Raw genomic sequence first — 13614 nt, 5'->3', positions numbered from 1 at the left:
TTGTGCCTGTTACCTATAGGAACACTTATAGTTCAATTAGCATAATAGGAGAAATGCTGCCTGGATACAGGGGAAACAACTAAAAGATACCTGTGCTGTAAGCTAATATTAGAGTAAGAATCTAGATGTTTTTTATCATCATTCACAATTGGCAGAGAATATACAGAACTTGATCTTGTGGTAAGGTAATCTAACTTTGTTTTACCTTTTCTCTGAACTTGAGATCGTCTTGCCTCAGGCTCTTAATTGCTGGGTCACCTTTGCTACCAGAACGGACTTAAAATTTTTTTTTCTTTATGTTTTTGGTCTTTTGAGATGGGGTCTCTCTGTAGCCCCAGCTGTCCTAGAACTAGTTATATAGACTAGACTGGTCTTGATCTCACAGAGGTCTGCCTGTACTTGCCTCTTGAGTGCTGGGACTAAAGTCTTACACCACCTGTCTTTCTCTTTTCTGAGATGGGAGCTTCCTATGTTGCTAAGCCTAGTTTCAAATTCCTGAGCACAAGTGATCCTCCTGCTTTAGCCTCCCAAGCATGTGGTACTATAAGACTGTGTCTCCACTCCTGCCTTTAAGTTTTTTTAAAAATTAAAATGAAATTCAAAGCTGGGTAAGGTGGTTCATATCTGAAAATTCTAGAAATTGGGAGTCTGAGGCAAGGAGAATTGTCATGGGGACAGCCTGGGCTGCATAATGAGTTTGAGGCTAGCCTGGACAAGAGAGTGTGAGCCTGAATCAAAAAACCCAAACAAATAAAATAAAATAAATTGCATAAAATTACCCATGTAAAGAATTCAGTACATTTTGTACATTTACACTGTTGTGCAACTACCACCTACATCTAATTCCAAAACATTTTTGTCACACAAAAGGAAACCCTATATCTATTAAGCAGTTATCTCTTATCCGCATGGCTGGTAACAACCAGTCTGTTTTCTTGCCTATTCTATTGCATAAAACAGTATTATGTAATATGTGGCCTTTTGTGTCTGACTTCTTTCACTTGGCATATGTTTTTCAAGGTTCTTTTTCTGGTCGAATGATTCAACTGTATGTATACACCACAGTTTTTTTGTCTATTCATCTGTTGGTAGATGTTTGGGTTCTCTCTTCCTTTTGTTACTGTGGCTATGGCTGCTTGGGAACATGCTTGCACATGCATTTGTTTGAGCACCTGTTTTCACATCATTGGGGTGTATGCTCAGGAGTAGAACTGCTGGATCAGGTAGTGAACTGCTGGATCAGGTAGTAAATCCTGTTCCACTTGAGGAGCCACCAAACTGTTTTCCGCAGCAAGTGGACTATTTTACATTCCTACTAGCAGTGCTTGAGGGCTTTGCTGACACTTGTTATTGCCCATTTCTTTATATTATAGTCACGCTAGTATGTATATAAAATGGTATCACATTTAGTTAAAATTTCTTTTTCTTTAATGATTAATTGTGCACATTTTGTTCATATACTATTGATAATTTGTGTATTTTTTGGAGCGATGTCTATTCAGTCTTTTGTATTGTTTATCTTTTTGTCCTTGACTGATAGAATTTCTTCATATATTCTAGATATTAGACCTTTATCAGGTACATGATTTGGAGATGTTTTTCTCATTTTGTAGATTGCCTTTTCAGATAACTGTAGATGTTGTTCTTTGATCTACCTATATGTTTAACCCCTTTGCATTAAAGACATGCTTATTTAGTGCAGGACTTGACTTTGTCTTTTCCCTCCTAGAGGCAGAATTATAGTAATGGTCCCCATGGAGATGCATTCCTGGCTCAGTTAGTGGCAGGTCTCTTTCAGCTGTCCAGCCCTGAATGCCCTAGGTGACAACCGTGTGTTCCTTTACCATGCATACAGTTGTCAGTATTATTTATAAAACACCTTCAGAAGTTAGGCTTGTCTTGTAATCTCTTATTTTTTTAAATTTTGTTTATTATTTTTATTTCATGTATATGAGTGTATCACCTGCATGTATATGAGTGAACCCATGTCATGCAATGCAGTGGAGTTCAGAAGAGGGTTTCAGATTCCCCTGGAACTGGAGTTAAAGATGGTTTGTAGCTGCCATGTGGGTGCTGGGAATCGAATCCAGGTCCTCTGCAAGAGCAGTCAGTGCTCTTAACCACTGAGCTATCTCTCCAGCCCCCAATCTCTTGTTTATTTTATTTTATTTATTTTATTTTATTCGTGTGTGTGTGTGTGTGTGTGTGTGTGTGTGTGTGTGCTCACGTGTGTATGTTACAGGGTCTCTCTGTAGCTCCAGCTGGCTGGAACTTGCTGGGTAGACCTGGGTAGACCAGCCCATCCTCAAACTCACAGAGATCCACATGCCCCTCCCTGCCTATGCCTCCTGAGTGCTGGGTTAAAGGCATGCACCACCACCTGGTTCTAATCTCTCTCTCTCTCTCTCTCTCTCTCTCTCTCTCTCTCTCTCCTCCCTCTGCTCTCTATCTATCTACCATCTATCTATCTATCTATCTATCCTGTCTATCTATCGATCTATCTATCTATCTATCTATCCTGTCTATCTATCGATCTATCTATCTATCTATCTATCCTGTCTATCTATCGATCTATCTATCTATCTATCTATCCTGTCTATCTATCTATCTATCTATCTATCTATCTATCTATCTATCTATCCATCCTTTCTATCTATCTATCATCTATCTATCTTTTTGAGACAGGGTCTCCCTCTAGCCCCAGCTGCCCTGGGACTTGCTATGTAGACCAGGTTGGCCTCGATCTCACAGAGATCCATCTGCCTCTGCTGGGACTAAAATGTGTATGCCACCACACCTGGCTTAAATCTCTTATTTTTTTAAAGTTATTTTTGTGTTTGTGTGTTATGAGTTCATGTGTGAGTGTGCACATGCCATGGCATGTGTGTGGAGGTCAGGACAACCTGGGGTGTTAGTCCTTGCATTCAACCTTGTTTGAAACAGAGCTTCTTATTTGCTGCCACTGCCTATTCTAGGCTAGCTGGCCCATGTGCTTCCAGGTGATTCTACTGTAGGTTTCAGCTTCCCATCTTGCTGTAGGAGTGCTGTGGTTACTGACTTGCCCCCACCATGTCCACTGTAACATATGAACCCTTATGTTTACTTACATAAGGACAAGGATACTTTACATAAGGACAAGGATACTCATTTAGTTGTGTTGAGTTTCTTCACGGAAAGCCTTAACATAAAGGTTCTGACGAATTATTTACTTTTTTCTGCTAATCTATTTTTTTCAAGATTTAAAAAAATTATAAAAGAGACGCATGGCCACAGTAAAATATATGAAAATATTAAAGTTTGTAACTGGTCAGTGTGGTCTTAACACATATGGAGTTGGGAAAAATTGCAACTTGAGGACAACAAATGTCTGAATGTTTATCAAAAGTTATAAATCAAACTCTTTATCTTTGTCCAGCCACATGCCTGTGCTGTATGCTGAGCTCCCAGAAGCCTAAATCCTCAAGAGTCAGGGCTAAAAACCTGCTTTCTCCTGGCAGCCAGCCCTTTTACCTCCCAGTCAGAATGGTAGAATGGATCTGTTGAGGGAATGCAGGGATGAGTTTGGTGTCTGGAATCACTAAAAAGGTTATTTAAACTGATCCAAGCCCCCAGAATTCCATAAAATAGAGGAGGTTCATTTTCCAGTTCCTGGTTCTTTCCGACTGAAGACTTCAGCAAGCTGTAAGCCCTTCCCCAAATTTCACTACCCAAGAAGTTAGGAGGATGACAAACCATCATCCAGAAGACAGCTTGGCTTGCCGAGGCAGTTACTTTGATTGGTTTAGGATAGTCAACTGAGGAAAGCTTAATGAATAGCTTTTCTTCCTTGGATTTTCATGTCAGAAGTTGTGATGATGATTCCTTCATTCCAAAACATTCTGGGGCACCCTCTAAGTTTTTATTCTCCAGCCTGTAGGATATTATTTGTTTAGTATTCCTGTATTTTCAAGGTAACTTGCTTATAAAATTGAAAGGGGGAAAAGGTATGTTTTAGTGCTTGTGGTATACAAGTCCTCTTGGCTCCTGATGGGAGCATCTCTTGCCCATGTCTAAAGGTGATACAGGTTGAAAATCTCTTATCTCACATACTTAGGACCACAGGCATTTTAGATTTTGAATTTTTTAGATTCTTGAGTATTTACACACTTATACATATATAATGAATTATTTTGGATGAGATTCAAGTTATTTATTTATTCATTCATTTATTTAAAGGCTATTTTGTATCCCAGACTGGCCTCAAACTTGTCAAGATGCTAAGGATGACATTGAAGTTCTGATCCTCCTGCCTCTACCTCCCAAGTGCTGGGATTATAGGCATGCCCCACCACACCCAGTTGAAATTCAAGTTTAAATACTATTAATTTATGTTTCATGTATTCTTTGTGCACATAGCCTGAAGATAGTTTTATATAACATTTAAAATATTTTAGTGTAAGAAATAGTTTTATAATATGGAATTTTCTACTTATAGTGGCATGTCAACACTCAAAAAGTTTTAGTTTTTAGGGCTGGGGATAAGGCTCAGTGGTTATGAGTATGTGCTATGTGCTGCTTTTTCAGAGGTTCATTTCCTAGCACCCACATTGAATGACTCACAACTGCCTGTAGCTCCAGCTCCAGGGGCTTTGATGCCCTCTTCTGGACTCTGAGGGTATTTGTACTCTTATGTGCTGCACATATCCACACAGAAACATACATATACACATAATTAAACAAACCTTTAGAAACAGTTCTCGTTTTCAGAGCATTTCAAGTTTCTTCTTCCTCTCACCCTCCCCCTCTCTTCCCCTTCCCCTCTCCTTTCCCCTCCCCCTTTCTCTCTCTCTCTCTCTCTCTCTCTCTCTCTCTCTCTCCCCCTCTCTCTCTCTTTCTCTCTCTCTCTCTCTCTCTCACACACACACACACACACAGGGCTTTTATGTGGGTGCTGGGGGTTTGAACTCGTGTCCTCATGCTTATATAGCAGGTGCTTTACTGACTGAGCCATCTTGCTAGCCCTTGTTTCAGGATTTTGAATTGGGAATGCTCAATATCTGTTGCAGGGGCAGGGAAGTGGCCATAGACAAGAAGTCCTTTTCATTTCCTGTTATCCTCTGTTTTCATCGTTTGAATATTTGTTTTATTTTATAATTTCTAAAACTGTTATCTCTTGGGATGTATTTATCTGAAAAGCAATCCCCAAATAAAAATGGATATATTCCAAAAGTTTTTTTAAAAATAAAATATTAACTAACAATGAACTATTCATCCCCACCCCCTCAATTCTTTCCTAAAAGGCCAGACTTGTAGATTTGAACACTAACTTAAATATTATACATTCTTTCCAGGTGTGAAAGCTGTGTGGATTTACTGTTTGTGAGAGGAGCTGGGAACTGCCCTGAGTGTGGCACTCCACTCAGAAAGAGCAACTTCAGGGTACAGCTCTTTGAAGATCCCACTGTTGACAAAGAGGTTGAGATTCGCAAAAAGGTGCTGAAGATGTAAGTATTTATATTTTCACAATTTATTCCTTTGCTATTGTTTAATTAACAGATAAATACTGTTTGCACTGTGTTATGCATATTAGCAGTAAATAAGAAATGCTGTATAAAATATATGTAAACCCTGGTCTCATGAGGCTTGCTCGTAAATCATAGGGCAATAAAGAGATAGAAAATAAAATAGGCAAACAAAATAAATTTACTATGAAGATTGAAGAGGTAACATTTAAGTTGAGATTTAAAACTTATTAGAGAAACCAAAATGTTAGCTATAATTTATTTTTACATATATATGGGTATAGTTTTACTATTTGTTAGTAATTTTGAGTTTCATCTTGTTTTTTTTATTATAAGGGACTATTATTTTAAAATTAATAAGTTTTCTGGAGGTTTTCTTTAATGGTGTTGGGGATTGAACCCAAGGACTTGGGCACGCTAAGCAAGTGCTTCACCACTGAGCTACTCCCCCAGCCCATTGCTTTAGTTCTTTTATTTAAAAATTTATTTTATTTTAAAGTTAGGTGTATGTGTATGTGTGGGAGTAGGGTATGTGCACATGAGTTCCAGTGCCTGTGGAGGCCAGAGGTGTCAGATCACCCTGGAGCTGGAGTTGGAGGTGGTTGCGAGCTGCCTGATGTGTTTGCTGGGAATCAAACTTGGTCCTCTATAAGAGCAGTATGCATTCTTACCATCTCTCCAGTTCTTATTATTTTTTGGCATAGATTTCATTTTAGTGGTTTAGTAACATCTTCTTAGGTACAAACCAATAATTATTAAATAATGTCTCAGCCGGGTTTTATTACTTGCATCACTTTGAGGAGTCATCTTTTATACCATTCTGATCTTTTATCTTTAACATTTTTGGTTTTGTTATTCTTCACAATACATTGTAATAGTTACAGATTTTTGTGACCTAATGCTCTTTAGGCTATAACTGACATGAGAACTAATTTTTGAACTAATTTTTAGTTTTCTGGAAATTAATGACTATAATAAGTAAATAATATAATTTTCAATGATATACCTTATTTAAGTTCACTTCCAAATCATTGAAGCACCTAATTTCTTTTTCCCTTGAGTCTTTTAAGGATTGTGCATGTGGTCTCAGTCTCTCCTGATTCTACATCTCTGGGAACACAAGAATTTTAAGAACTAGTGTTTGGGGGCTGGGAACATAGCCCAGTGGTAGGACACATGCCTGTCAAGTGCAAAAAATCCACTCTCCTCTCCCCAAAAGAACCAAAACCCTAGCCAGCATTCTTGGTCTAGCTATAAACCTGAGGTCAAGAAAACAGTGTTTTATGGAATAAACAATCTTTTTCTATGCATTGTGTATGAATTAGGTAAGAATGAACAAACCAGTTGCTTATGGATTGCAATGATATATAATACTTAATGTTTTTCTTCTCTTTAAGATACAATAAAAGGGAAGAAGATTTTCCTAGTCTAAGAGAATATAATGATTTCCTAGAAGAAGTGGAAGAAATTGGTATGTTTTTAATATGATAGGCTAACCTTGTGCTTTTATTTTTAAGATGCCCAAAACGTCTGACACAAAAGTCTCCTAACAGCTTCTGTTGTGATAGCTGGTGTGTACCAGATTGCTTTCTTTTGCATTTGAGTTATGCTTGTTAAATTTCAAGCATACTTAGTAAAGGATATTCTTAAGTAATTTTGTCTTAGGAAAAATATGATTAGCAGAGGTAGTAACATTTTTTTTAATTGGGAAGACAGGTATATCTGCATGTATCACTTGTACTAAAGTAGTTTAAACAAAAGGAAATACTTTGATTTGTTTTGTAGGATTTCTGTTAACTATCTATGATGACTACGGCCTAATGCTGTTTATCATAATTTATGCTTCTGTAGCCATAGCAGATTGGGATAGTTTGAAGCGGTTGACCATTGAAGCAGCACTGGATTAGCAAGTTTGGCAGTCAGAGGTTAGAGTACTGTTAGTGATTTTTCTTTTTGATGTGATTAGTCATAACTGTGCTTTTCTTATATTGTTTCTGCTTGCTTTCCCTTCTTCCCTCCCTCCCTCATTCCTCCTCTTTCATTGTTGTGCTAGGGATTTATCCCTGTTTCAGTTTTGTTAAATAAAATTTCAGAGATGTTAAAAAATTTGGAAGTTGTTATAATTGATTAAAAAATAATGTTTTTTTGCCGGGCGTGGTGGCGCACGCCTTTAATCCCAGCACTTGGGAGGCAGAGGCAGGCGGATCTCTCCATGAGTTCAAGGCCAGCCTGTTCTACAGAGTGAGTTCCAGGACAGCTGGGCCTACAGGGAGACCTTGTCTCAAAACGACCGAAAAAAAAAAAAAAAGTGTTTTTTAAAGTTGCAATAATTAGGGCTAATAGGATGACTTTGGTGCATGCTTGTCACCAAGCCCGATGAGCTCAGTCCCTGGTATCTACATGGTGTGACGAGAGAACTGACTCTGGGAAGTTCTTCTCTGACCACAGTAGTGTACTGTGGAATGCATGCATGGCATGCATGAGTCCACACAATAAATAAATAAATGTAAAAAAATCTCTTGACATAATTATTACGAAGTACAGGTTTGGAAATGACATAAGGGTTGTAGGCTGTGAAAATTAGAATGGAACTGTGAGGATTAAGCAGTCATCTTTTTATCATCCCAAATTTATTAGGCAATTATAATCTTTAGGGAGTGATCAGAGGCATGCAGATCTCTGTGAGATTGAGGGCAGCCTGGTCTACATAGCAAGTTCAAGACCAGCTTTGGCTATAGGGAGACCCTGTTTCAAAAGATAAGAGTATTCTTTAGAAGGTTTTTATATGTGGTAAATTAAAAAAAATTTCCTTATGAATATTATAATTTTAAATAAAACTTTATTTTTAAAGAAAGCCTAGATATCTTCTTATCAGGGCTTCTCTGAAATGTGAAAGTTCATTTGTTATGCTGTCATAGAATATGTTCAGAACATAGTTTAGGACTTTTTTAAATATATATTTGAGTACCTTAGAGCTGCTGCTTTTTCATTTCAAGCACACACATATTGTGCTTTGTATATAATATTAGCAACCATGAGGACCTATGGAGGTAACTGAGAAGATGGTAGAATTGGCAATGCCAAATGCAAAGCGGATCCAAGATAGAGACCGAGAAGACACACCAAAAAGAAGCCTGTAAGAATTGGGCAAGTAGATAGGCATATAGAAACCTGGTCACCCACAGGTATTAAGTATAGGACAAGCAGAGGATTAGCAGTCAAGAAGAAACACAGTTACATGTAATCTAAAGACAGTGTGCTTAGTCAAAAGTCTGGTGATAAAGGGGAATAAAAAAATAAAATAAAGGGAAAATAGGTTATAGATATTATAGGGCAAGTTGAATACATGGTTACTGTTCCACCCAAGCATTCTAAGTAGTTAAAGAAGTTGAAGGACAAAGAAAGTGAGGAAACAGGTTTCAGTATGAAATAGCACGGGAACCTTGATTTTGGAATGAGGTTCTGATTGAGCCAGATTTTAGACTATTTATATTTTTCCATATGAAATGAATTAATTTGAAGGTACAGGCAGCCTGGGGCCCATTAGTGAAAGTCCAGAAGTGGGGACTAGTATCAACATGACAAAATAAGCCTGGGTATTAAGTTTGCAATATGAAATACTTTTTTTCTCCTTTAGACCAAATCTTGATATGTGGCCCTGGGTGTCCTGATACTTGTTATGTGGACCAGGCTGGTCTTGAACTGGCAATGATCTTCCTGCCTCAGCCTCCCAAAGTTACACATGTGCATAATCACATCTAGCCTGTAATAGTTTCTTTGTGTGCATGTATATGTGGTTATATGCATGTGTGGGTGGGCATGGGCATACTCATCCAGGTGCATGTGGAGGCCAGCTGTATGTCTGTGTTATTCTTCACTCTGTGTTTTGTCATGGTCTCTCACCCTGGAGCTCACTGATTAGCTAGACTGTATCTCAGTGCTGGAATTTCAGAGGTGCACTACTATGCCCTGCTTTTTATGCACAGCAAGCACTTTACCAATTGAGCCATCTTCCTAGCCCTGTAATACTTAAGTTACCAGATATAGAAACTGTAGTTCATGCATTTAATTTGAAAATGATTATGCTATTATATATATTTCATGAAGGTATGTCTTTAACGTACGTACAAATCCCTTGAACCAACCTCTAGTTAACTGGAACAACTGACATTCCCCCTGCCCTTCTATAGAATGTTCTGACTCATGCCAAAGCGTAATGATGCAAGGTAAATGCTTTCCATTAAAAGCTGTCCTCCAGTATGCCTCTGTTCTGCCCTCCAGTTCAGTTATACACCATGAGGTATTTGTATCAGTGACCAAGCTTCCTTAAGGCAGTTGTGCTTATTATTCTTATGCAATTTAATACAATAATGTATAAGGCTGGGAAGAAACTACAAAATTATATGATTCTGCTTTTCAAATGCTGCTAAAAAAAAAGGAAAACAGCACTGTAGGTGGTAGTTATCATTTATATAAGAAAGATGCTGAACTTCAATTAAAGACTAAACATTGGCTGTATGTTATTAGAAAATCACTGCTGTATTTATTAGTCGGGGTTCTTTAGAGGAACAGAACTGATAGAACGAATACATACGCAGAATCTGCTTACATCAAAATTGTAAGAACAGCTGTCTCACAGTAGAGAGACTGAGATCCTGGCACTTGCTCAGTCCTTGTGGTTGGGTGCCTCACAGCTGGAGTAGTTCCACAGTGGTGTTCTCACACTGGAGAGACCTAGAACCTGATAGTTGCTCAGTTCACAAGGCTAGGTACCTCAGCAGTCCCAGTCTGAGACCCAACACCTGGAGGGTTCCTGGAGATCTGTTGGTCTTCAGTTAGCAATGGCTTCTGGAAATGCTGGTTTTCATATCAGTAATCAGCAAGAGCGGCAGCAGCAACAGGGTGGATTAATTCAGTGGCAGGAAGTTAGGCCGTGTGAGCAAAAGATGAATTATCTTCTTTCATGCCCTTTTATCTGAGCAGCTCCTTCTGGTAGCGCATTTGGGTTGGGTCTTCTCACATCAGTTAAGGCAATCAGGATAATTACTCAGGTTTAGCTTCCTGCTGTAATGATTCTAATTTGTAGCAAGTTGACCTTAAAAACAATCCTAAACACATATTTACAATATATATACAATATACAATACTCTCTCTCTCTCTATATATATATATTTTTAATTAAAATAACCAGGAGGGAGGGAGGTAAGAAGGAAGAGATAAGGAGAGAATGTTTCCCTCCTTAGTAGACTTCCCAAGCAATCAGCTGAGTCTTGCTCATTGGTTAAAGAGTGGTTCTACTGTATTTTAAGATACTGAATATTTTTAGATCCTAGACTCATTTCAACAAATATTTATTGTCATATGTAAAGTATTTCACTGTTGTGAATATATTTGTCTTCAATGAGCCTAGACTTTAAAAAGGTAGATAACTATATGTAGTATTATGCAAAAGTCTTATGGTATTTATAACGTGGTATGGGAATGGAGATAAGAAAGCAATTTGGCCATAGTGATGCACGCCTGAAATCCCAGCACCTGAGAGGTAGAGGTAGAAGAATCAGGAGTGCAAGTTCAGCTGAGGCTACATAGTGACTGAAGCTAGCCTGGGCTACATGAGATCCTGTACCCCCCCCCCCCAAAAAAACAAACTAAAAACAGGTAAGAAAGTAATTAACTCAGCTTTGGGAAATAGTATAGTTTTGTGAAGTTCAGAGAAGTGATAACATTTGAGTTTGGATGAGTTGGAGATGAATTGGAGTTACCAGAGGCTGGGATGCCTATAGATGAGCTGGAAATGGAGAGGACAGCTAAGGGACACAAGAGTACAGTTGGGTAGGGGGAGTAACTTACAGTATTCTACGGAACGGTAAAACAACTGTGGCTGACGATTACAAATTGCAAAATTGTGGAGAAGATTTTGTATGTTCCCCAGACAAAGAATAAATGTTTCAGCTGATTGATATGTCCATTTCTGTGATCCGATCATTAAATACATGATTTGAAATAACACTTCACCCTATAAATATGTATAATTATTATAGGTCAACTAAAAATGAACTTAACATGGTTGTTTATACCTTTAATCTCAGCACTCAGGAGGCAGAGGCTGATTTTTGTGAATCTGAGGTTAACCTGGTCTACAGAGTGAGTTCTAGGTCAGTTGGGGCTACATAGTGAGACCTTGTCTTAAAACAGAAAATGGAGGAAGAGGAGGAGGATGAAGGTCAGGAGGAGGAAATATACAACTAGCTAACCAGTGAAGAGGTATATGTAACAAAGTTTAACATTACTAATTATCAGGGAAATGCAAATTAAAATTACAATTAGATACCATACCTGTTAAATAGTCTTGATATGAAAAGATAACATGTGATGGATGTTAATCAGCTTACTGTAGTAATTCTACATGTATATGTATATCAAGCTTGCATTGTACCTCATACATATATACAGTTATTTTTTAAATTTTATTTATTATTTTTATTTTATGTGTATAAGTGTTATGTCTGCATGTAAGTAAGTGCACCTGTGTTGTGCAGTGCCTTTGGAGGACAGAAGAGGCTGTTGGATTCCCTGGGACTGGAGTTATGGACAGTTGTTAGCTGCCATGTGGGTGCTGGGATTCGAATTCGGGTCTTCTGCAAGAACAACCAGTGTTCTTAACTGCTGAGCCATCTCCCAGCCCCAATATATACAGTTATTATTAGTTAAAAAGCTAAATATGGGGAACTGGAGAAATGACTCGGCAGTTAAGAGCACTGGCTGCTCTTAGACCTGAGTTCAATTCCTAGTACCTACATGGCAGCTGACAACTGTTGGTAACTCCAGTTCCTGGAGATCTGATGCCCTCTTCTGCCCTCCTCAGGCACTGTACAACATGGGTACACTTACACACATGCAGGCATAACACTCATACACATAAAATAAAAATAATAAATAAAATAAAAATTTAAAAAGCTAAATATGAAAAAAGGAGTTCTGACTGGGTATGGTGGCACATACCTTTAATCTCAGCACTCAGGAGGCAGAGCAAGGCAGATCATTGTGAATTCATGACTAGCCTAGTCTATATAGTGAGTTATATAAGGCTATATAGTGAGATCCTGTCTTAAAAGAAAAAGAAAAAGAAAAAAGGAGTTCTGTAAACCTGGCTGTCAGATTGATTTAATCGGTGGCCAGTAGTGAACCAATGTAATTTTTAAGGGGCCATTTCAGTAGTATGGATCAGAAATAATGAGATTGTAGAGTAGACAGTGGTAGTGAGGATAGGCAAAGAGGACATTTTAGAGAATATTCAAGTCACTGATTTGATTTAGGAAGTGAATTAGAAAGAGCAGGCAGATGGCTTGAACTATGACCTTGGATAGTTCAGTGGTGTTAATCAAGATAATGCAAGCTGGAGGGCGGGGGAGATATCTCAGTTGGCACAGTGCTTGCTATGTAAACATGAGGACTTCAGTTAGATCCCTAGAACCCCTGTAAAAAAGCCAGGTATGGTGGCTGTGTTTGTAATCCCAGTGCTGAGGAGATGGAGACAAGGAAGATCCCTGGGACTTGCTGACCAGCCAGCCTAGCTTACTTGGCAAGCTACAGGCCAGTGAAGTACCCTGTCCAAAGAGACAAGGTGGGTGACTTCATGAAGAATGACACCCAAGGTTGACCTCTAGCTTCCATATGCATGCACACATGTGTGCACCTATTCCTCTCCCCATATGAACACACACACATGAGATAATGCAAGTTGTAGAATAATGTTTTTGTTTTGTTTTGTTAGATGGGGAGTCTGCAGAAATGAGGGATGAGATAAAGACTTTAGTTCAGGGCCTTTAAAATTTTTGTCGGGTGTGGTTCGATCACTTTTTTTGTGTGGCATTGTTCTGATTGTTATTGTATAAATAAAACTTCCTTTTAAAAATCTTGTTTCTGCAGCTGTTTACTTTGTGTTTTATTCATACCTTCAAAGATGATAGTTAGATACCATCTGTATTGACTGTCAAAAGGATAAAATGTTAATTTAATAGACACCTACTAATTACCAGAGTGAGCTGCCGAGACATTATAATTTACAAAATTCTAAAAGAGACAGGCATTTTAGACTGATGTTGTATGTGGA

The 13614-nt window shown here is 38.3% G+C and overlaps 1 protein-coding gene across 1 annotated transcript in view; it reads left to right on the top strand.

The window, feature by feature from the left end:
- Window positions 1-13614, top strand: part of Mnat1 (MNAT1 component of CDK activating kinase) — a 205722-nt gene that overhangs the window by 47813 nt on the left and 144295 nt on the right. The window contains exons 2-3 of the mRNA XM_008839486.3: window positions 5331-5483; window positions 6899-6972. Of these exons, the coding sequence (XP_008837708.1) occupies window positions 5331-5483; window positions 6899-6972 (227 nt within the window). The remainder of the gene's footprint in view (window positions 1-5330; window positions 5484-6898; window positions 6973-13614) is intronic.

The sequence above is a fragment of the Nannospalax galili genome, unplaced genomic scaffold (genome assembly GCF_000622305.1).
Source record: "Nannospalax galili isolate Female #2095 unplaced genomic scaffold, S.galili_v1.0 scaffold336, whole genome shotgun sequence".
NCBI classification, from domain to species: Eukaryota; Metazoa; Chordata; class Mammalia; order Rodentia; family Spalacidae; genus Nannospalax; species Nannospalax galili.
Note: the sequence above shows the minus strand (reverse complement) of the source record. Positions and strands in the feature narration are given on the sequence as shown.